The following is a 22,004-nucleotide window of genomic DNA, read 5'->3' on the forward strand; positions in this document are numbered from 1 at the left end:
TATATAATTTTATTTGTTGTTGTTATTTTTTAATTCGACCAGAGAGAGACAGCCGGAAAGAGAGAAGAAGGGAAAGTGAGAAAGCAAGCTGCCAGGTCTGGGACCCAAACTGTGGTCAACCATGTGGGAGTCCAGCATCTTAACCACCACGCCACCTACCGGCCCCCACTGCAACAAATTTAATAAATCCAGACTAGATTTGTGTAACAAGACAGTGAACTATTTTCTTGCCGAACATTTGAGTTTTTCAGTAGCTATTGATTGATGCATTTTTCTGTTTCCTAGGTTAATAATCCAGTTGTATGAGAAGGAACAGCATGTTCAAGACATCATTCCTATAAATAGACATTTCAGATGTGTTCAAGGTACTAGCTTTAATTGCTTAGCTGGTTTTATAATGTTCTCCCTCAGTCGTTATTGCATTGTGTAGTACCATGCATTTTTAAATTTGTCACTGCATATAAAATGAAATGTATTACTCTTTGCATAAAAAGATGACATTAATAATCATCATGAGAAGATAACAAACGTTTTGTCTAAGAGTGCTACAGGATTATACAGAAATACATGTGTGATATATATTGTATGTATGTGTATTGTGTATGTATATCATAAATATGTATGATACACACACACACACACACACACACACACACACACCCCTGATGAAAACACTGGGTCCATTGGAAAAAGGAAAAAAAAATTTGTTTGCGGGACCAGCAGTTGGCATAATGGCTGTATCACTGGCCTCCCATGTAGTCGACCACAGTTTAAGTCCCGGACCTGGTGGCTTGAACTCACGCCGGGCGCGTGTGCGTGTGTGCCTGAGATCCCGAGAGGAGAATGGAGGAGAAGGGATTGGGGCATGGTCATCCTCCCCGGGGAGTGGGTGATTTCTCACTTTCTGTGTCTCTGTTTCTGTCTATCTTTCTGGCAAGCGCACGCACCATATAGCAAAACCTCTCAAAAAAAAAAAAAAAGAATTTATTTGTTTGCTGGTAATCAGTTTCCTATAATATATATATATATTATAATCTCACCTGTTTCACTGACTGAGGTTAGAGGTGTATGTAGTCTATTATCTCTGTAGGTGGTCTTTTATATGTGGATTTTAGTAACATTTGGGGGTTTAACAGACACACTGCTCATTATAAAGAATTAAGGTCTCTTGGATTCACACACATTCAGCACTTTCTCCCCACACCATTTGAAATTAGGGCACTTGGCAGCACGCCTTGTCAGATCATAATACCTTCCACTCAGTTGTGCAGATCCTCAAACCTTGACATAGGCAAACCAGAAGAAAATCAACTCTGGGGAGGAAATATTTGGCTTCCTGCCCTCAAATTTGGGGACTGAGCATAGGAAATCTGTTGTTTCATCTGCTACAATGAAACTCAAAAGGAGGTTTGAGGTTTGTGTAGGAGGTGTTACTTCTGTCATCTCTAAAAAGGAAATTGATTACTAGAGAACAAATATATTCGTTTTCCAGTGGGTCCAGTGGTTTCATCAGGCAGAAACATTCTGTGTATAGCTTCTTGGAATACTTGAATCTTATTTTGCATGGATTCATTCTTAAACTATATTGAACTTTTAAAGAATTATTTATTTAATTTTGTTTATTGTTATTATTTTTTAATTTGCTATAGGGCACACGTGCTCAGCAGAGAGAGAGAGAGAGAAAGAGAAAATGAGAAAGCAAGCCACTAGGTCTGGGACTAGAACTGTGGTCAGCCATATGAGAGTCCAGTGATGCGCCATATGGGAGTCTAGTGCCTTAAACACCACGCTACCTGCAGGTCCCTACATTGAAATTTTTTGTTTAAAGAATTATTTATTTAAATTTATTAATTATTATTATTTCTTAATTTGCTATAGGGCATGTGCTCTCACCTGAGAGAGAGAAAGAGAGAAAGCAAGCTGCTAGGTCTAGGACTCGAACCACAGTTGGCCATGTGGGAGTCCAGTGCCTTAACCACCACTCCACCTCGTGGCCCCTACATTGAACTTTTTAATTTTAAGTAACATATACATAATGTAAAAAGTTTAGAAAAAATAGAAAAGCATAATGAAAATAAGTCACCTAAGGTGCCATCCTTCAGAGAAAAATGCCTAATTAACGTATTTTAAAATATATATATACATACAGTTTTCAGGGTAGGCAGGACTCATCCTATACAATTTTTTATCTGTTCTACATGCTATCATATTATGACAACTTTTCCATGCTGTTAACAGCTGTATACTACTGCATTTTATAAATGATCCTTAATGTAGTAATTCTCCTGTGGTAATGTGATGAACATCTCTGTACATAAATCTTCCTGCACATCTCTTATTTCCTCAATATTTATTTCTGTAAGTGAAAAATACTAAATGGGTATGACTTTTTTGTTTAATTAGGTTTTTGCCATAGGATGTGTGTACTTGCTGGAGAGAGAGTGAGTGAGAGACAGAGGGAAAATAAATCACCCACCGGTTGGGACAGCAGTTAGTGTAATGGCTATGTTGCTGGACTCCCACATAGTCGACCACAGTTCGAGTCCCGGACCCAGTGGCTTAAACTCACGCCAGGTGCGTGTGCATGCATGCCGAAGATCGCAAGAGGAGAATGGAGGAGAAGGAATTGCGGCATGGCCATCTCCCCCCCGAGTGTGATTTCTCGCTTTCTCTCTGTCTCTTTCTCTCTCTCTGCCCTGTAGCAAATCCTCTCCAAAAAAAAATCACCTACCGGAAGTATGGCCATGTCATAATTTCTCCTCCATTCTCCTCTTGGGATTTTGGGCACACATACATTTGCCCAGTGTGATTTTCAAGCTGCTGGGTCTGGGACTTGAACTGCAGTCAGCCATGTGGGAATCCAATGCCTTAATCACCATGCCACCTGCTGGCCCCAGTAGTTATGACTTTTTAAGGCAGCGTGTATTAAGAATTAAAAATAGGCCCAAACATCTGTGGTACAGTTGGTAGTGCCCCAGATTGTGAAGTTGGAAGCTACATGTTGACCATGGTTTGAGTCCCCAGCCCATTTGGCCTGAAAATAACACATGTGTGTGCCTAAGATTGTGGTGGACTAGAGGAAGGGCATTGTAGTGTGACCAAGACCTGTAGAGAATGCTTCTTGCTCCCCACCATGAATTTTATAAAAAGTTAGGACTACTTTCAATGAATATTGTCTATATCGCATAGAATAATGAAGTCGTAGCTATTACATCTTCTCTGCGTGAAAGAGACATAAGAAACAAGGTACCTGCATGCCATTGTATGCTGCATTCACCTCACTTTTCAAGATATAAACCCTTACAGGAGAGAAAAAGCCAAAGAGCATGACCAGATTAGTCTCCTGTTAGCTTTGTACCTTTCTGGTACTACATCTAGGGTCTCCTTTACCTTGTTTCTCTTAGTATTGTTTTTAAAAAGACATAGCCAGTTGTTAGATTGCAATGCTGCTCCTTGACATCTGGGAAAGTATGTGCATGGACACACCATAGTTCACCTTGATCAAAGGAGTTATGTCCCTGTGTTGTCACCTCCTTTCTATTTCCCAACCTGTGCATGTAGTTTGAAAATTGATGTTTTGAGCATTTTGTGGTTTGTAGATGTGGCAATATATACTACAGTTTTGACATTTTGTAAAATTCTAGGACTACATCTGTGGTTTAATAACCATGTATTTTTGGGGACCCGTGGGTGGTGTGGTGGTTAAGGAGCTGGATACTCCCACATGACTGACCGCAGTTCAAGTCCCAGACCTGGTGGCTTTCTTTCTCACTTTCTCTCTCTCTCTCTCTCTCTCTCTCTCTCTCGCTCTCTCTCTCTCTCTCTCTCTCTCTCTCTCTCTCTCTCTCTCTCTGTCTTTCTCTGGTCAAGTTAAAATGAATGAAAGAATAAATAAATAATTTTAAAAAGAAAATTTATTTCTTAAAAAAAAATGGGGACCAGCAGTTGGCGTAATGGCTATGCCACTGGACTCCCATGTAGTCAACCGCGGTTTGAGTCTCGGACCCGGTGGCTTAAACTCATGTCAGCACATGTGTGTGCAAGATCCCAAGAGGAGAATGGAGGAGGAGGGATTGCGGCGTGGCCATCCCCCCTGGGGGGTGATTTCTCACTTTCTGTCTCTCTGTCTCTCTCTGTCTTTCTGGCAAGCACACGCGCTCTATAGCAAAAACCTCTCCCCCCCCCAAAATCATGTATTTTGTCTCTTATATCCCTAAATAACTCATATTTCTTTTTAAAAATAGAAATAAAATATAAACCAAAAAATCAAATTTTGCCAAACTAGAAATTAGTAAAGAGCAGTGGTGAAAACGTACTACCTATCTCCTGATGTCATATTTTCCCTTACTTGTAATGGTATTGAGACTATTTTCTTCAAATATTTGTTTGTTTGTTTGTTGTGATTTTCAAGCTACTGGCTCCAGGACTTGAACCACGGTTGGCCATGTAGGAATCCAGCTGATGCTGGCCTCAAGACTATTTTCTAATAGTTTCCATTTCTGTCATACCTGAATAATGGAACCAAATATGATGGATCTTCAAAAAGCTCATGAAAAATGCTTATTATGAAAACACTATGTAGAGATTTCAAAAAAAATTCATTCTTCAATTCTGTTTTCCCATGAACTTTTAAAAGTCCTTTTATATACAATTCAGCCTTTTGAGAGAACTAGAAAAGGCCAAGACTAAGCTATCTGACTAAAGTAGATACAGGTTAATCCCAAGGATTCAGTACCCTGAGAGCAATTGGCCAGGAGGCTCTGGTCAAATCCAGAGAAGTCAGAGAGGAAGCGATAGGTTGGGCCTAGACACTGGAGGTAAGAATGGACGTCTGGGAGAGCCATCCAGAGAAAAAGAGAACTCTGAAGTTGCAGACTGTTTTGTGCTGTTTTATACTTCTTGTTGGGTGTGGTAGGACTTAGGCCCACAATTATTGTAACCTGAAGGCAAAGAACTCCGTGTATTTACCCTGCTTGTATTCAGAGGAAGGGACAGAAACAGAGGGAATGAGACCACTGGACAATTTCCAGACTAGATCTGAGTTGTGAAAGTTAACTCATGTCAGGGCTTTCAGGTTACTTCCTTGGCTTTCCGTAAGAAGTATCTAAAGGATACAGATTATATTAGATCAGAATGTTATAGTTGAGGGAAATTAAATTTGCCTTTACTTGAATTAATATGTTCTTATGTTCTCTGCTATTAATTTGCCATTCCTTGATTTGCTTTGAGGAGTTCTATTTGGTTACTTGTTCACTTCATGTTTTTAGTTGAATTACTCATAGTCTTTAGACTCTAGAGCTATTAAAGTCCCTTTTAAAAGGGCTAAACAAGCAAACAAAAAAGGGACTTTTTAATGTATTCTCTAAGACCAAGGAGTAGTGTCCGAAATAAGTAGTTCCTTAGTTAGGCATATACATCTTCTGGTTATGAATGATTTTCTCTTGCCTGACCCTGTTCTCTTTTTCCCTCCCTCAGAAGCAGAAGAAACTCTTCTGATTGACATAGCTTCAAACAGTGAGTATGTTTTTGAATGGAGTTGATTTTCATTCAACAAATACTTACTTGAATATTTAAGATACCTCTTGGGGCACATCTTCTATTTTGCCATCTTTTCCTGTATTCTCCATTTTCTTGAGGCAGCCATACTAATTAGCATTGTCTCTCAAAAACATTTAGGCCAAGCCTAAGAAAAAACTGGGGCCTGGTAAGAATCTTTTGAAAAGAAAAATTGAAAATATTATCTGATTTCTAATGCTGAAATTTTTAAGCTGTCAGTATTATTGCTCTCAGTGAAATCATTGCTCTTGGATTGATCATTGTAGAAAGGGCTAGTAAAATATCTAAAGCATGTAAGGTTTATGGGTAGTTGTTTTGTATTTCAACTATTGCTATGTTTTAAGCTATTTTTCCCACCCTCTTTTGTTTTTATGTTTAATCATAATGTTTTCTGGGCTAGCCCCATAGCACGTTGGTTAGGTGCTGTACAGAGGAAGCCAGCCCCTTCATGACTGACCGAGTCCCAGTCCTGGTGGCTGGAAAAACATGCTGGGTGCACGTGTATGCTCCCAGGATTCTGATAGGTTGGAGGATTGGAGGAAAGGGGATTGCGCCTTGATCAGGCCTCACTGGCGGAGGTGTGCTTTCTCCCTCCATCCCTCCCTCCTTTGTTTTTTTCTCTCTCATGTACATGTGCCTTCTGGCATAAAATCTTAATGTTACTTGTTTTATTATTTTGGTAGGCTGCAGAGTCCCTTAAATTGCTTGTCCAGGCATTCCTTTTCTCTCTTAGAGTGATTTTGGTCTTTTATTTACGCTCCATCCCCTGGAGGCATCTTTTTTATCCGAGGGAGCATGGTTTTCTTTTTTCACTTCTCTCGTTTTTACATGTTTTAAGCAAATCATCGTTGACTTTCTGTACAAGCTGTTCTTTGTTTGGCGTCTAATTGCACTGTGTTATGATGAGGAGAAAATGGGCACTTGACTGCTACCAGGACTACTGGGTGGTTGCTATGGAAAAGAGCATCTGACCACATGGGTCTAAATCACACTTGGGTTGCCTTATCTCTTGGTTGAGTCCTTGGATGAGAATTGCTTGGCACTTAGCTTGAGGCTGTGGGTTATACACGATTCTGTTGAGCTATGGCCCCTGCTCTGGGCATCATTAATTTGTACTGAATGGTTTAGATAGGCTCTTTCTGATTTGGATTTTATTCTTTTCATGGTCATGGATTTTGGAAGTCCTAAAGGCTGATACTGAAAGACTAAGTAAACCCAGCTGCTGGTTTCTATTGCAGGTATATGAGAGAGAAAAATAACCTAATATCTGTATCTTATGCTTAAACAAGAAAAATTAGGGTCCTATAGGTGGTGTGGCGTTTGGGGTGCTGGACTCTCACTTGGCTCACTGCAGTTCGAGTCGTAGACCTGGCGGCTTACTTTACCACTTTCCCTTTCTCTCTCTCTGGCCAAATAATAATAATAATAACAAACAAAAATTAAATAAAGAAAGAAAAATTAGAGCAAAGGCAGTTCTACAGCAACTGACATTGCCCCTGAAATAAGATACTGAAGTGTCCTGTTCTTGGTGTTGAAAGGTATTTGATCCAAAGCTGAAAAGTTAGACTGAGCTGTGCATTTTCTCTTATAAACACCTAATTCATGACATGTAGTTTTGTTTAATCTCTCCTACAAAAAAAGTTCCTGGGTCATAGAAAATAGTTAAGGGCACACTGGACTAAAAAATCCTTATTTCTATCCATATAGTAATGTTTGCACTGAAACATACAATATATTGCAAGAGGGGGACCCTTGATTTGTCAGGCAAGCCTGATTTTAGTGTAAATACACATTCTCTCATTAAAAACTTTTAAAATCATTTCTGGTATTAAATGCTTTTTAAGTAATTTCTAGTTATAGAGGTAATGCCTATTATTATGTACAATTTGTAAATTCAGAAAAGTTTAAAGTATCAAATTAAGATTATTATCCTGCAATCTAGAGATCACCACTGTGGTTAACATTTCAGTGCATTTCCTTCCAGTCTTTTATTTATATTTTTACATGATTAGGATTCTCATATATAGTTTTTCTCCTGCATTTTCATGTATTACATAATATTGTGACATTTTCCTGTGTCATTTCAAATTATTTAAAAATGTGATTTTTAATTACCTTGTTTCACTGTAGGTATGTGCTATATTTTATTAAATTAACTTCTTTATGAAATTCAGTTACAGTTAAGGAATGTGGTCTATCTCCATTCCAGTCCTTTTTTTAAGAGAGATTTTTGCTATGTGGTACATGTGCTCGCCAGAAAGACAGAAAGTGAGAAATCACACCCATGGAGGTGGCCACACTGCAGTCCCTTCTCCTTCATTCTTCTCAGGATTTTGAGCATGCACACGCACACGCCTGGTGTGAGTTTTAAGCCACCGGGTCCAGGAATTGAACCACCGTCGACCATGTGAGAATCCAGTGACATAACCATTATGCCATGTGCTGGTCCTGATCTGATCCTCTTTTTTATTTGTACAACTTTGTGGTTTCTTTGCATGTATCATATGTTTTTAGGTTAAGTATTTCATGGTGGATTTAATATGTTTGCTGCTATTGTGAGTTGTACTTTTTTTTTCTGTTAGTGTCTAATTCCTTATTACTTATATATAGAGCATTCATTGTGTTGTAGCTCTCTTTTATTCATCCACTTCATATTTATTTATTTTAAAGAATTATGTATTTAATTTTATCTATTCATTCATTTTATTTATTATTATTTGGGTTTTTTTTGGGGGGAGAGGTTTTTGCTATAGGGCACATGTGCTCACCAGAAAGACAGACAGACAGACCGAGAGACAGAAAGCGAGAAATCACCCCCCCAGGGGGGATGGCCACACTGCAATCCCTTCTCTTCCATTCGCCTCTCGGGATCTTGGGCACGCACGCACACGCGCCCATTCATTTTATTTTAATTTGACCAAAGAGAGACACACGCACATACACACACACACAGAGAAAGTGAGAAAGCGAGCCACTAGATCTGGGAGTCAAACTGTGGTCCACCATGTGGGAGTGTCCAGCACCTTAACCACCATGCCACCTGCTGGCCCCCATGATATTTATTTGTAATATTTTTTGTTTTGATAGATAGTCTTAATCATCTGCAGGTAATAATTTTGTCTAGTAGCTATAACTATTAGTTTGCCTCATGTCTTAACTACCCTGATGAGAATTTTGGGAGCAGTGGTCCCAAACACTGTTAAATAATGACTGTGATCTGTATGTAGCTCCCTGATTCCAGTGAGAATGCCTCAGTGAGTTGTGTTTCACTGTTAAGGGCATTATTGCTTGTTGATTTGACACATTGTTTTTTTAAACCATGGTAAGGAACTGAATTTATTTCTAGTTTGGATATTTTTTAAAATCATGATTGTATTCTAAATTATACCAAGTGAGTTTTTAGTTTTTATGGAGGTGATTATATTGTTCTTCCTTATTTGACCTATTAATGGACTTTATTGTACTAATTTCCTGAGATTAAACCTCTGTCATTTAGTCATTAGTCAACAGATATCTGGTGAGTATATTCTATTTGCCAGGCACTGTTAGATGTGCTACAGATGCGATAGAGAACAACATAGGCAGTGTTGCTGCTCCTGCTCTTGTTCTTGCATCTGTGCTTGATTCATTCCATAAAAATATGAATACCTTGGGGACCAGCAGGTGGCGTGGTGGTTAAGGTGCTGGACATTCCCACATGGCTGACTAGGGTTCAAGTCCTGAATCTAGTGGCTTGCTTTCTCACTTCCTCTCTCTCTCACTCTAGCCCTCTGTCTCTCTCTGGTCAAACTAAAAAATAAATGAATAAAATCAAATAAAATAAATAATTATAAAAAAATATGAATACCTTTTGGGCCAGCTGCTGCATGGTGGTTAAGGCAGCTGGATCCCACATGGCCAACTGCTCGGTTTAAGTCCTGTACCCAGCAGCCTGAAAAATATGCCGGGTGCACGTGTGTATGTGCCCAAAATCCTGAGAGGAGAATGGAGGTGGAAGAATTTCCCCGTAGGCCTCCCCCACCCTGGGCTGTGCTCTTTTGCACGTGCTCACTCTTTCTCTCTCTCTCTCCAGCGAGTGTAGGTCCCCTTTAGCAAGGTAGAAAAATGTATGAATACCTTTTATGTGCCAGGCACCGTGCTTGGCTCTAGGGATATAGCAGAAAGCATCACAGCTGTGATACTTTATGGATTATAATGCAGGAAACAGACTTTAAACAGATAACGTACAGTTACTTAAGTAATTGTAGTTTTGGTAAAGGTTGTCAAGGAGAAGTATGACAAATTTATAGAAGAGGGGTAACTAAGCAGTTGGTCAGGGAAGGCCTCCCTGAATAAATGATACTTAAATTGAGACTGGAAGGGTTACGTAAAAGATAGGTTTAAATGGGGGAGAAAAGAATATTCTAGGTAAAGGGATCCACAAGGACCCAAGTTGAGAAGTAGCTCAATACTTTCTTTGAAATGAAAGAAAGTCAGGGTACCAGGAAATGGGCTTGGGCACAAAAGTGAGACAGATAAGAACCAGATCTGTCAGGATCTTACAAGCCATGCAAACCTATATTTTTAGATTTTAAAAATGGAAAGAATATGAAGGATTTTATGTTGAGATGTCACCATTTGCATGGAAGCAGAGAGACCAGTCAGGAGACTGTTCCTCAGTAGTAAAAGCCAGAGTATGGTGGGGGTATAAGTGGAAAGAAGTGGACAGATGTTTTTAGAGGTAAAATCGATAGGAATCACTTTATGTGTAGAGAGTGAGAGGAAGAGAAGTGTTAAAGGATGAATCTCAGGATTCTAGCATGAATGTGAATAATGGTACCATTTACAGAAATAAGAACATTGCAGGACCAGCAGATGGTGTAATGGTTACATTCCTAGCTTCCCACGTAGTCAACTGTGGTTCGAGTCCCAGACCCAGTGGTTTATTTTTTTTTACTTTTATTATTTTTACTTATTTTTTTAGAAGTGTCTGCTATAGGGCGCGTGCGCTCACCAGACAGACAGACAGAGACAGAGAGACAGAAAGCGAGAAATCACCCCCCAGGGGGGATGGTCACGCCGCAATCCCTTCTCCTCCATTCTCCTCTCAGGATCTTGGGCACACACACACATGCGCCCGGGTTGAGTTCAAGCCACCAGGTCTGGGACTCAAACCGTAGTGGACTACCTGGGAGTCCAGTAACATAGCCATTACGCCAACTGCTGGTCCCGTGACTGTGTGTTTTTAAAGTAGCTTGGCTGGTGAAGGGGAACATGGAGTAGGGCTGGAGTTGGAGGGAGATTAGGGGTCCAGGAAGGTTTTTATTTTTCAGATGGAAAGGACTTAGGAAACGATTTCATTCTGATGGTTAGGAGCCTGCAAAAGGAAATGGTTGTGAGAGTAAAATTCTTGAGAGGACCAGAAGGGTTGTAATCCAAAGAGAAGATGGCCTTGATAGGAGGAATTGTCTTTGTATCAGAAGGCAAAGGAGGAGATGAATATAAATACAGGTAGGTTTTTATGAGATGGCTTCTTTTTTCTTTGAAGTATGAGTTAAAGCAATCTGGTTGGAACTAGAGGCCTTGAGAAGAGGGAATCCAAAGTTTGAGGATAATAAGAAGGTATGAAATAGTGGTTCCAGGTAGTAGTAGGAAACTAGTTGGCCGTGGAAACTTAGACTACTTCCTGCAATAGAGGGCCCGTCAAGAATTTATAATCATAGCAGTGTGTGTGTGCATGCACACACATGCATATTTCCCCTCTCTGGTTTCTCACCTATAAGTACAGAGAAGGCAGTTAGTTGGATTTCTAAGGGTTGGAATTTTGCCAGGTGGGTGCTGTGGATGACCAGAGATAAGGAAGTTCTGGGTCTTTACACCTGGGTGTAGTGGTGATGGCGTCTACTTGATAAAAAGAGAAGGTGAAAGCAGGAGAGAGCTGACGGATAGTGAGAAAAATAGAACTGGAGGTTCTCATTAGGTCAATGGATAATTATAGTGGAGATAACAAGCAAGTAAGTTAGAAGAAATGGCAGGTCAGAGTGGCATGTTGGAATTAGGTAGAGGTTTGTGAGGTAATAGTGTTTCTGTGATGAAAAATCCAGGATATTACTTACAGTCCTAGTAGGAACTGATGGTTGAGGCTGAGGTAGAGGTCATTGGATGAAGTCAAAGATGTTGAATTTTCTTTCTTTCTTTCTTTTTTTTTTTTTTTGAGAGGTTTTTGCTATAGGGCACGTGCGCTCGCCAGACAGAGATAGAGAGACAGAAAGCTAGAAATCACCCCCCAGGGAGGATGGCCACACTGCAATTCCTTCTCCTCCATTCTCCTCTCAGGATCTTGGGCATGCACGCGCATGCACCTGGTGTGAGTTCAAGCTGCTGGGTCCAGGACTGGAGCATAGTTGACTCTGTGGGAGTCCAGCGACATAGCCATTATGCCATCTACTGGTCCCTCTGTTCTGGTTTTTTTTCTTTTTTTGGAGAGGTTCTGTTTTTTTTAATTTTCCAGAGGGCATGTGTACTCACCAGAGAGAAGGATTGGGGGAGAAAGGCCCCACCCTCCCATGAGACATGCTCATACCATAACCCCTTCAAGTTTTGTTTTGTTTTGTTTTGAAGAGGTTTTTGGTATAGGGCGCGTGTGCTCGCCAGACAGACAGAGAGAGACAGAGAGACAGAAAGCGAGAAATCACCCCCCAGAGGGATGGCCATGCCGCAATCCCTTCTCCTCCGTTCTCCTCTCGAGATCTTGGGCATGCACATGCGCCCGGCATGAATTTTAAGCCATCAGGTCCGGGACATGAACCGCAGTTGATTACATGGTAGTCCAGAGACACAGCCATTACGCTAACTGCTGGTCCCTAACCCCGTCTTCTATTTCTCCATCCTATTGAGATTTTGAGTGCACACACACACATACACACACACACACTTTCTGGGTGTGTTTTTCAAGCTGCTGCGGTCGAGATTCAAATCGTGGTTAGCCAAGTGGGATCCAGGCCCCTTATCCACTAGGCCAAAGGGCCATCTTTTGACTGGGCTTTCTGTGCCAATTTTAAAGGGACCCAAAATAATGGCAGGAGTTTGTGTGGAGAGGAAGTCATATGAGTCAAGTATAGAAACTAGGAAAATGACATTTCTGGGAGTGTGGTGTATAATCTCAGAGAGGAAGAAAGGGAAAAAGATATTATAGCCCAGTGAGTGAGTCTCAAAGGAGAAACAATTTTTCTTGAGAGGAGTGGGCAAAGAAATAATCTGGGGGAATAAGGATGCCAACCTTAAATTACATCAAGAGCAAGAGCCTCCTTTACGAGGGCAGCAGGGGAGGTGCTCTTCCCAATGACTAGCCAGTTTGCAGCTGAATCTGATTTTCAGTCTGGACATACAATTGAGTTACCTGAGGAGTATTTAAAAAACAAACAAACATTTATTTATTTGTTTGTTTGTTGTGATTTTGGGGCCACCACTCAGGGACTTGAACCTCTGGGAATACAGAGCCTCAACCACCACACCACCTGCTGGACTTATATACAGCAATTTTTAAAAAATTTTTTAAAAGAGATGGGACCAGCAGCTGGCGTGGTGGTTAAGGCGCTGGACACTCCCACATGGCCGACCAGGGTTCGAGTCCTGAATCTAGTGGCTTGCTTTCTCGCTTCCTCTCTCTCTCACTCTCAACGTCTGTCTCTCTCTGGTCAAATTCACCAAGATTGAATCCAGGCCTCCAGTCCCTGGGTGAGTCCTACTCCATTCTGACTTCACCATTTTTTAATGAACGTCCCATAGCTTGCTGGAGAGTTTTATGGGTCCTTCTGGTAGAATAAAAATAATCTTGGGGCCATCAGGTGGCATGGTGGTTAAGGCACTGGACACTCCCACATGGCCAATGAGGGTTCAAGTCCCGGACCTGGTGGCTTGTTTTCTCACTTTCCCTCCCTCTGGTCAAATTAAAATAAAATAAAATAAAATAAAATAAATAATTAAAAAAATACCAGTGCCTGGGCTTCACCCTCCAGAGATTTTGTTTTAATTATCCTAGGGAAGGGCCTAGGTTTCAGTATTTTCTAAAAGTGCCTCTGGTAATTCTATACATCCACAACTGAGAAATGCTGTGAGATGCAGGGAATGTTCAGATATAATCAAGGATATGGGAGTATTTGCAGATTGCACATGTCTGTAGGGTTTTGAAAGGGAGGAGAGGAAGGTTGGGTCATTGTCTTTGATAATTTGTCTTTTGGAAGCAACAGGGTGAGAGAACATACAGTGTTATTTTGTAGGCAATTTCTGGAATCTACAGGCTCTTAAACAAGTCTGTTTTATATTTGTTAAAATAGTTGTTTCAAGAATCTGGGACCAGCAGTTAGTGTAATGACTATGTCGCTGGACTCCCACGTAGTCGACTGAGGTTCGTGTCCCGGACCCGGTGGCTTAAACTCACGCCGGGCGCGTGTGTGTGCGTGCCCAAGATCCCGAGAGGAGAATGGAGGAGAAGGGATTGCGGCGTGGCCATCCCCCCTGGGGGGGTGATTTCTCGCTTTCTGTCTCTCTGTCTCTCTCTGTCTGTCTGCTGTGCACACGTGCCCTATAGCAAAAACCTCTAAAAAAAAAAAAAGAAAAAGAATTGTAGGAGGAAAAGAATACGTGTCCTTGTTCTAAATTTCTACTAGATAGAAGCTGCTTTTTTAAAAATTACTTTTAATATAAATATCTGAGAACGGGAGGACTTGTTACGCCCTGAAGGAATTTTTCCCTCCCTGTATCTGCAAGTCTGCTCCAAATGGATACTTTATTTATTCTCCCTCCTTCCCCCCACTCTTATAGTGGCACCCTCATTAATTTTCTTATCTCCCATCCCCATGGGTGTCTTCTTTCACATATTATTCTCCATTTTTATCTCCTTTCATCTTCTGATTAATAATTTTTATTTTTCTTTTAAAGTTTATTCTACAAAAACGGGAACAGCAGGAAAAGTAGGAGACAAAAAGAGAGCCAAAGGTTCAAAAGTGGATTTCCACCATAAGAAACTAGAAATTTCATTTCATTTTCTCATTTCTTTGCTGTTCCCAAGTGTGAAAGAGTCCAGTTCAGTAATCAACAGCCATTTATTAACTGCCTTCTCTTGGGCCAGCCCCATACCCTACTGGTTAGCCTCCATGGCCAGCCACTATTTGAATCTTGGCCCTGGTGGGTTTAAAAAACACCAGGTCAGGGCCAGCAGGTGGCGTGGTGGTTGAAAGTGGTGGACTCCCACTTGGCCGATCGTGGTTCAATCCTGGACCAGGTGGCTTCCTCTTACTTTCTTTCAAATTGGAAACTAATAATAAAGTTAAAATTCTTTTAAAAAATAGTCTAAAAAGAAAAACAAACAAGCAAAAAAACACCAGATGCTTGTGTGTGTATGCCCAAAGTCCCAGTAGGATGGAAAATATAGGATAGAGGAGAACATGGTGTGACCATGACTCATTAGGCAATACTTTCTCGCCTCCTCTCTCTCTCTCAAGTGCATGTGCCCTCTGACAATTAACAACAAAAAAATGCCTTCTGTTTGTGAAGTCTTATTGTCACCAGTAAAGTGACCAACCAGCCCGATTTCCCTGGGACTTTCCCAGTCTCAGGATGGACAGTCCTGAGTCCTAGGAAGCTCTTTAGTCCCAGACGACCCCAGAACATGTGGTCACCATTGATTTTTTTTTTTTTTTGGGAGAGATTTTTCACTGTAGGGCGCGTGCGCTCGCCAGACAGACAGAGAGAGACATAGAGACAGAAAGCGAGAAATCACCCCCCAGGGGGGATGGTCACGCCGCAATCCCTTCTCCTCCATTCTCCTCTCGGGATCTTGGGCACGCACGCACACGCGCCTGGCGTGAGTTTTAAGCCACCAGGTCCGGGACACGAACCGCGGTCGACTACGTGGGAGTCCAGCGACATAGTCATTACGCTAACTGCTGGTTGCCACCATTGACTATTCAAAGTGTTGAGTACCCTGTATGCAGCCTGCCTCTTGCCCTTAGGGAGCTTATAGTTCCCAGGGGCATGAGAAAGAATATCAACAGCCTCGGTTGCCTGGATTACCATATCAAATAGTTGATACAGATGATAACTATAGGGTATCAGAAAAGGGGACCGTATGTTACACAGATAAGAAATGAAAGTCCAAGATAACTTTGCTTCTAATTTGACTATTTTTCAATTTTGGCTGTAGGTGAACCAAACCACTTCTGGACATAGGTCCTTTCATTGCTTTTGTAATTTTATTCAAGACAATATACTTTCACTTGACACAACGAAGTATGGATGCTGCTTTTAAGAATACTTTGAGCCAATTCCACTGTTTCTTTTCCTTTTAAGTTTGTATAATATCTATGAACAAACCATCCTACTTTATTCCTGTTATGCATCAGATACTGTTAACTATATGATCTGGATTTGAAATTAACAGCAATTTCCAGCTAGGGGATGGGAAGAGGGTGATTGAGGACTTTATCTTTTGCTAGAATTTGGAGGTCCCTGCACTGATACCTGAGAAAGAGGGCAGAACACAGGAAACTATGGCTTCAGTATGTATCAGCATTGTCCCTAGATAAGGCTACTGCTTGACACAGTGCATCAGCCCGAGGAGTTCTCACTTCCCCTGGGGTTCCCTGGCTGCATCACCCCCTCCACCACCACCGTCCTGAATCCCTTGATCATATATATGCGTGCCCTATATTAGAGGTCTGGAATATCCGTGGTCCAGACTTTCTCCTATTCACCTGAAAAGGTGAGAATATGATCCTAATAAAACATTATGTCCCATATTGACTTCTCTTCTTTGCAGGTGGCTGCAAAATTCGGGTTCAGGGGGACTGGACCAGAGAGCGCCGCTTTGAAATCCCTGATGAGGAACACTGTTTGAAGTTCTTGTCAGAGGTCCTTGCTGCTCAGGAAGGTAACTCAAGACTCAGCAAATTTCTACTATTTCAGTGGGAGTGAGACACTGTCATGCTGATACAGAGGCAAGTGGCCATTAGCAAAATACCTAACCCCTTGAGCCCCAATAACCTTTTTTTTTTTTCTTTAGGTATGAACTCAGGGATAGGTTAGAGAACAACTCTATCCATCTTTAAGGACATTGAGCCAATTTCTAGAATCTTCAGTGTCATTGGCAAGCATATCTTATCATAGATTAATCCTGACCCCAAATTACCCCAGAGCTGCCCTCATTTCCTTAGTCTTTTCCATTGTATTCAAGAATGGTACTAGCCCCTGCATTAAAGGATGTTCAATTGATGGCTTTGGGTAAATTCCATTCAATGAAGGGCTCCCCAGTTTCTGATCATGATCCTTATCTCTCTAGCTCAGTCACAGCTTCTTGTTCCGGACCAAAAGGACTCGTCCAGCTGGTACCAGAAATTAGACACTAAAGACAAACCTTCCGTTTTTTCAGGTACTAAAAGGATTATTTTTTCCCCTGGTTCAGCTCATTGCAGTCATTAGATTTTATTAGGGCAATTGAGGTGGTAGGTATTAAAGTCGGTGTGAGACACATTTCTCCTGGAGAGTAGTTTTATCGAGTCCGTGTCTACTGACTACTGTTTGTTCCTGATTCTTTCTGTGGCATGATGGCTCTCTAGGAGCCAGTTTAGCAGAGTGGTAAAAAGTACAGGCTCCAGAGCCAGAGGGCCCGCATCGAATCACAAGTCTAGGACTTACTAGTACCCCGGTTATATTACTCAACAGCCTGTTGAGTCAGGTTACTCAACACCTCAGTTTCCATTTCCCTTTCTGTAACATGAGAAGGTTTTTAATAGTGCCCACCTCCATGGGGTTATTGTGATGATTAAGTGAGATAATGACATAATTCTTTACTATGAACCAGGCATTTGTGCTAAATCTTCACTAAATGTTAGCTGTTATTACTTCAGGTTCTAGATGAACATAAACCGCTGTTCTAATTAGCATGTCAGTGTTTCAGGGATAAACATGCTGCTTCTCCCAATCTAAGTGACTACTACTCTTATGGGATCTTTATGTAAATTGTGATCAAATCAAAGCCCTCTCTGCCCTGGATATATTGGATGTTAGCTTTCCCCCTCCTTGACTTTGGGTTCTGTGTCCCTCAGGGCTTCTTGGATTTGAGGATAATTTTTCAACTATGAGCTTGGACAAGAAAACAAATTCACAAAATCAGCCTATGGGGATTCATCGGGAGCCCCCACCCCCACCCCCAGCAATGAATAGAATGTAAGTTCTATGTCAAATCCTATTTCTCCTGTAGAAGACTTGTATTTTAGGCAGTGTTACTTTTGAATTTCTCATTTGCTAGGCTTCCACGTGACAAAGAAGCTTCTAGCAAGGAACAACCCAAAGTGACCAACACTATGCGGAAGCTCTTCGTACCAAATACTCAGTCTGGGCAGCGAGAGGGTCTCATCAAACATATCCTGGCAAAGCGAGAGAAAGAATATGTCAACATTCAGACTTTCAAGTTAGTCTCTCTTCTTCTTACTGAGTCAATGAAATTAGGAGTAGGAGAAAATGGCCTTTTGGTGTTAAATTTCATTAACAATCAAAGCATAATACAAAGGAATGGTCATCTGATTCAAGTCCCTGTTTGTATGCTTGTCAGTGATAAGCATCTCTGAAATAATGCAGATGCTACAATTTCCCTTGGATTTTTAAAGTACTGGGACCAGCAGGTAGTGTAATGGCTATGTCGCTGAATTCCCACGTAGTCTACCGCGGTTCGAGTCCCGGACCTGGTGGCTTAAACTCACGCTGGGCACATATGCGTGCGTGCCCAAGATCCCGAGAGGAGAATGGAGGAGAAGGGAGTGTGGCATGGCCATCCCCCCGGGGGGTGATTTATCGCTTTCTGTCTCTCTGTCTTTCCAGCTAGTGCACGCACCCTATAGCAAAAATCTCTCCCCCCAAAAAAGTACTACTAATGCCATGTCTACTAAAGTTTCTGTTCACTCTTAGAGAACCAAGTCAAGCTCCCATGTTCTAGAGAATTGTCCTCTAACACATTCCATAAGCAAGTGTGTTTATCTCTATGACCTGCTGAATTTTTTCCCAGCCAGTATTGGAAAATTAAAGTCCATCATTACCAGGGACCAGCAGGTGACATGGTGGCTAAGGCGCTGTACACTCCCACATGGCCGACCGTGGTTTGAGTCCTGGACCTGGTAGCTTGCTTCCTCACTTTCCCTCTCTTTCTCTTTTTCTCCCTATCTCTGGTCAAATTAAAATAAATAAATGAATAAATAAAATTAAATAATTGTTTTAAAAAAGTCCATCATTACCCCTAGATCTTTTTTCTTAGAATTATTTTTAACTTAACTTTATTTATTTATTTTATTTAGTTTTTAATTTGACCAGAGAGGGATAGACCGAGAGAGCGAGAGCGAGAGCGAGAGAGAGAGAGAGAGAGAGGGAAAGTGAGAAAGTGAGCGGCCAGGTCCAGGGCTCGAACCATGGTAGGCCGTGTGCGAGTCCAGTGCCCTCAACCACCACACCATCTGCAGGCCCCACCACTAGATCTTAACTTACTTACTTTTGATACATTGACTGAAGAAAGTTTCACCCAGTCCTCTTGATTGGGAGGTCTGTCTTCAGTTCTTTCCTCTATTGGTTTTCATTTTGCCTTTACTCATTGATAGCTTCTTTTCTGGACCTGATGTATGTGGTGTATTTTGAAGGAGGGGGTTTGTGATGTGGCATGGCATTTATCCCCAGTGTGCGAAGCAACACCACCTTTCTTTGTTGCTCATGAACAGAATGTACCCTTCTAGTCCAAGATTCCAGTCCCATCTGCTATCGTGTCATGCCTCATTTATTTTGATTCACTATAACTGTATCCCGGTGCTAAAATCTCCAGTTCCTCATATTCCTCACAATGCTTGTATTTGTGTGTAAACAGTTAAGACAGTCATGAGTCTTCCCTTCTGCTTTCCCCCTTTAAAACTAGATCTGCCTCATCAGAATTTCCTGCACAGATGTCCTTGTAATCCTTTGGGAAGTGAGTTTTGGATTCAGCTACAGCTCCTTATAGGACAGTTATCCATATTATACTAGTTTACAGCACAAAGCGTTTTCCCATCCATAAGTTCTTTCCCATCCATAAACCCTGCCTTCAAGCGTGAGTTTGCATGGAATATAATTGAAAATAAATGCGGTAGAGCAATTAACTTTGTGTCTTTAAATAGAGACTTGGTTCCTTTTTGTAGGTTCACTTAGTGTAAAATTTAGAGAAAATAAGTCTACTGCCCTTGTGTTATAGATGCAAGAGGTTATTCTTATGTGTGTTGTGAAACATTTTGAGGCATTGGGTTAGCTTATTCCGGACATACCTTGTATAGAAGTGACGAGAGGCCTTTCGTTGTTGGATATTTGATCTTTGTTCTCACTTTTTTTTTGGTATTATGTTATTAGATTCTTTATTGGGACATGGAATGTGAATGGCCAGTCTCCGGACAGTGGATTAGAACCTTGGCTGAACTGTGATCCAAACCCTCCTGATATCTACTGCATTGGGTAAAGAATACTTCTGGAATCTCCTTTTGACTTTATGTTTGGTATTAGTTTACATGAGATTTTACCTGCCTATTTTCCTTTTAAACTATAGGTGAAAACCTGCTGTAGACTATATGTGAGAGTTAACCTGCTCGTCAAATTTGTGAGATCTGAAAGGAACAGGGGCTTAAAATGGTGTATGGAGGCATCTAGTCCTCTCAAAACTCATAGGAAACTGAGTCCTATATAGAAAATGAGAGAAGGTCAAGTCTAACAAGCGAAGCTCTCCCACTCTCTCTTATGGGAGTTTTATTGCTGTTTATTTTTCGCATAGCCTGTGAAGATACTGGTCAGGATTCTCTGGAAAAGAGAACTACTTGTCCTAGCTGATAATCTAGGTAGCAGATTAATTATCCATGATTACAGGATATATTGGGTTGTTGGAAAAGTCATACTGTATTTTTGCATAGAAAAACAGAAAAATTCATCCTGACTTTTTTTCCAACCCGTTATATAGCCCTCACATCCTTTTTTCACTCAGATTCCAAGAGCTGGACTTGAGCACAGAAGCCTTTTTCTACTTTGAATCTGTGAAGGAACAAGAGTGGTCCCTGGCTGTAGAGAGGGGTTTGCATTCCAAAGCCAAGTATAAGAAAGTAAGCTGCATTTAATTACCTTTTTAAGAATATGACTAAGAGAACTCATGGGGAGTTATTTTATTATTTATAACTTATTCCAAAAGAATGATTTAATTCAAGGTTGGCAGGTGGCATGATGTTTAAAGTGCTGGACTCCCACATGACCAATTGCAGTTTGAATACCAGACCTGACTTTCTCACTTTCCCTCTCTTTTTCTGGTCAAATTAAACAACAATAATAATAAAATTTAATAAATAATTCTTTTTTTTATAGAAAGAAGTATTTGCTATAGGGCATGTGTGCTTGCCAGAAAGACAGAGACAGACAGACAGAAATTGAGAAATCACCCCCCAGGGGGGAATAGCCACGCCACGATCCCTTCTCCTCCATTCTGCTCTTAGGATCTTGGGCACACACGCACACACGCCCAGCATGAGTTTAAGCCACTGGGTCCGGGACTCAAACCGTGGTGAACTACATGGGAGTCCAGCAACATAGCCATTATGCTATCTGCTGGTCCCATAAATAATTTTTTAAAAAATGGTTTAATTGAATTCTTCCCTGTGTATAATATTGGACAGAAGAGACTAATCCTTCATACTTGCTTTCTAAAAAAAAAAAATTTTCTTACACTTTCCAATTCTATATTTTCATTGCTTAGATAGCTTTTAGGAGAAAAAAGAATTCATTGTTTTATTCTCAGTAACTAACTCAGAATAAGTCTATATAAGGTAACCGATTTGTGCAATACAAGTTTCATATTAAAACTGCTCACTGACATGGTCAGAATTGGGTGCTTTATAAAAAAGTAGTATAAAGCATGTGGGTACGTAGGGTATGTTTGGGAATTAGAGCAAGTTAGAAATGTTGGGGATTTAAACAAGTTCACAATGTGGTTATAAATCTACGGTTGACTTTAGCAAGGTGAGCCAATCTGTTGGACCTTAGAAGGCATGTAATAGAGACATTTAAGTACAAGAAGAGGGTTCCTCCCTCCTCATTTATTTATTTATTTATTTATTTATTTATTTGCCATTGCATGTATGTACTTGCCAGAGACAGAAACAGTGAGAAGGAAAGTGAGAATTTGACTCCCCCCGCCCCCCCGCCCCCCGGGAGTATAGTCACACCACAGTCCCTTCTCTTCTATTCTCCTCCTGTGATTTTGGGTATGCACACATGTTGCCACATCTGGGACCAGAATGGCTGTTGGCCGCGTGGGTATCCAGAGCCTTAACCACTACGCCACCTACTGTCCCTGAGAATTATTTTAGCTACAGGGCTACCATCCTAACTTTTGAGAAGGAAGAATCTGAGTAATTTTCTTCTACATC

The 22,004-nt window shown here is 41.0% G+C and overlaps 1 protein-coding gene across 3 annotated transcripts in view; it reads left to right on the top strand.

Moving 5' to 3' along the window:
* Window positions 1–22,004, top strand: part of OCRL (OCRL inositol polyphosphate-5-phosphatase) — a gene marked incomplete at its 5' end in the record, with an annotated part of 59,463 nt that overhangs the window by 5,090 nt on the left and 32,369 nt on the right. For all 3 annotated transcript variants that reach the window (XM_006165852.2, XM_014583112.1, XM_027767230.1), the window contains 8 exon segments: window positions 286–365; window positions 5,476–5,514; window positions 16,355–16,465; window positions 16,874–16,963; window positions 17,640–17,760; window positions 17,843–18,004; window positions 19,951–20,052; window positions 20,573–20,687. In XM_006165852.2, coding sequence (XP_006165914.2) covers window positions 286–365; window positions 5,476–5,514; window positions 16,355–16,465; window positions 16,874–16,963; window positions 17,640–17,760; window positions 17,843–18,004; window positions 19,951–20,052; window positions 20,573–20,687 — 820 coding nt within the window.

The sequence above is a fragment of the Tupaia chinensis genome, unplaced genomic scaffold, assembly GCF_000334495.1.
Source record: "Tupaia chinensis unplaced genomic scaffold, TupChi_1.0 Scaffold144058_1, whole genome shotgun sequence".
NCBI classification, from domain to species: domain Eukaryota; kingdom Metazoa; phylum Chordata; class Mammalia; order Scandentia; family Tupaiidae; genus Tupaia; species Tupaia belangeri.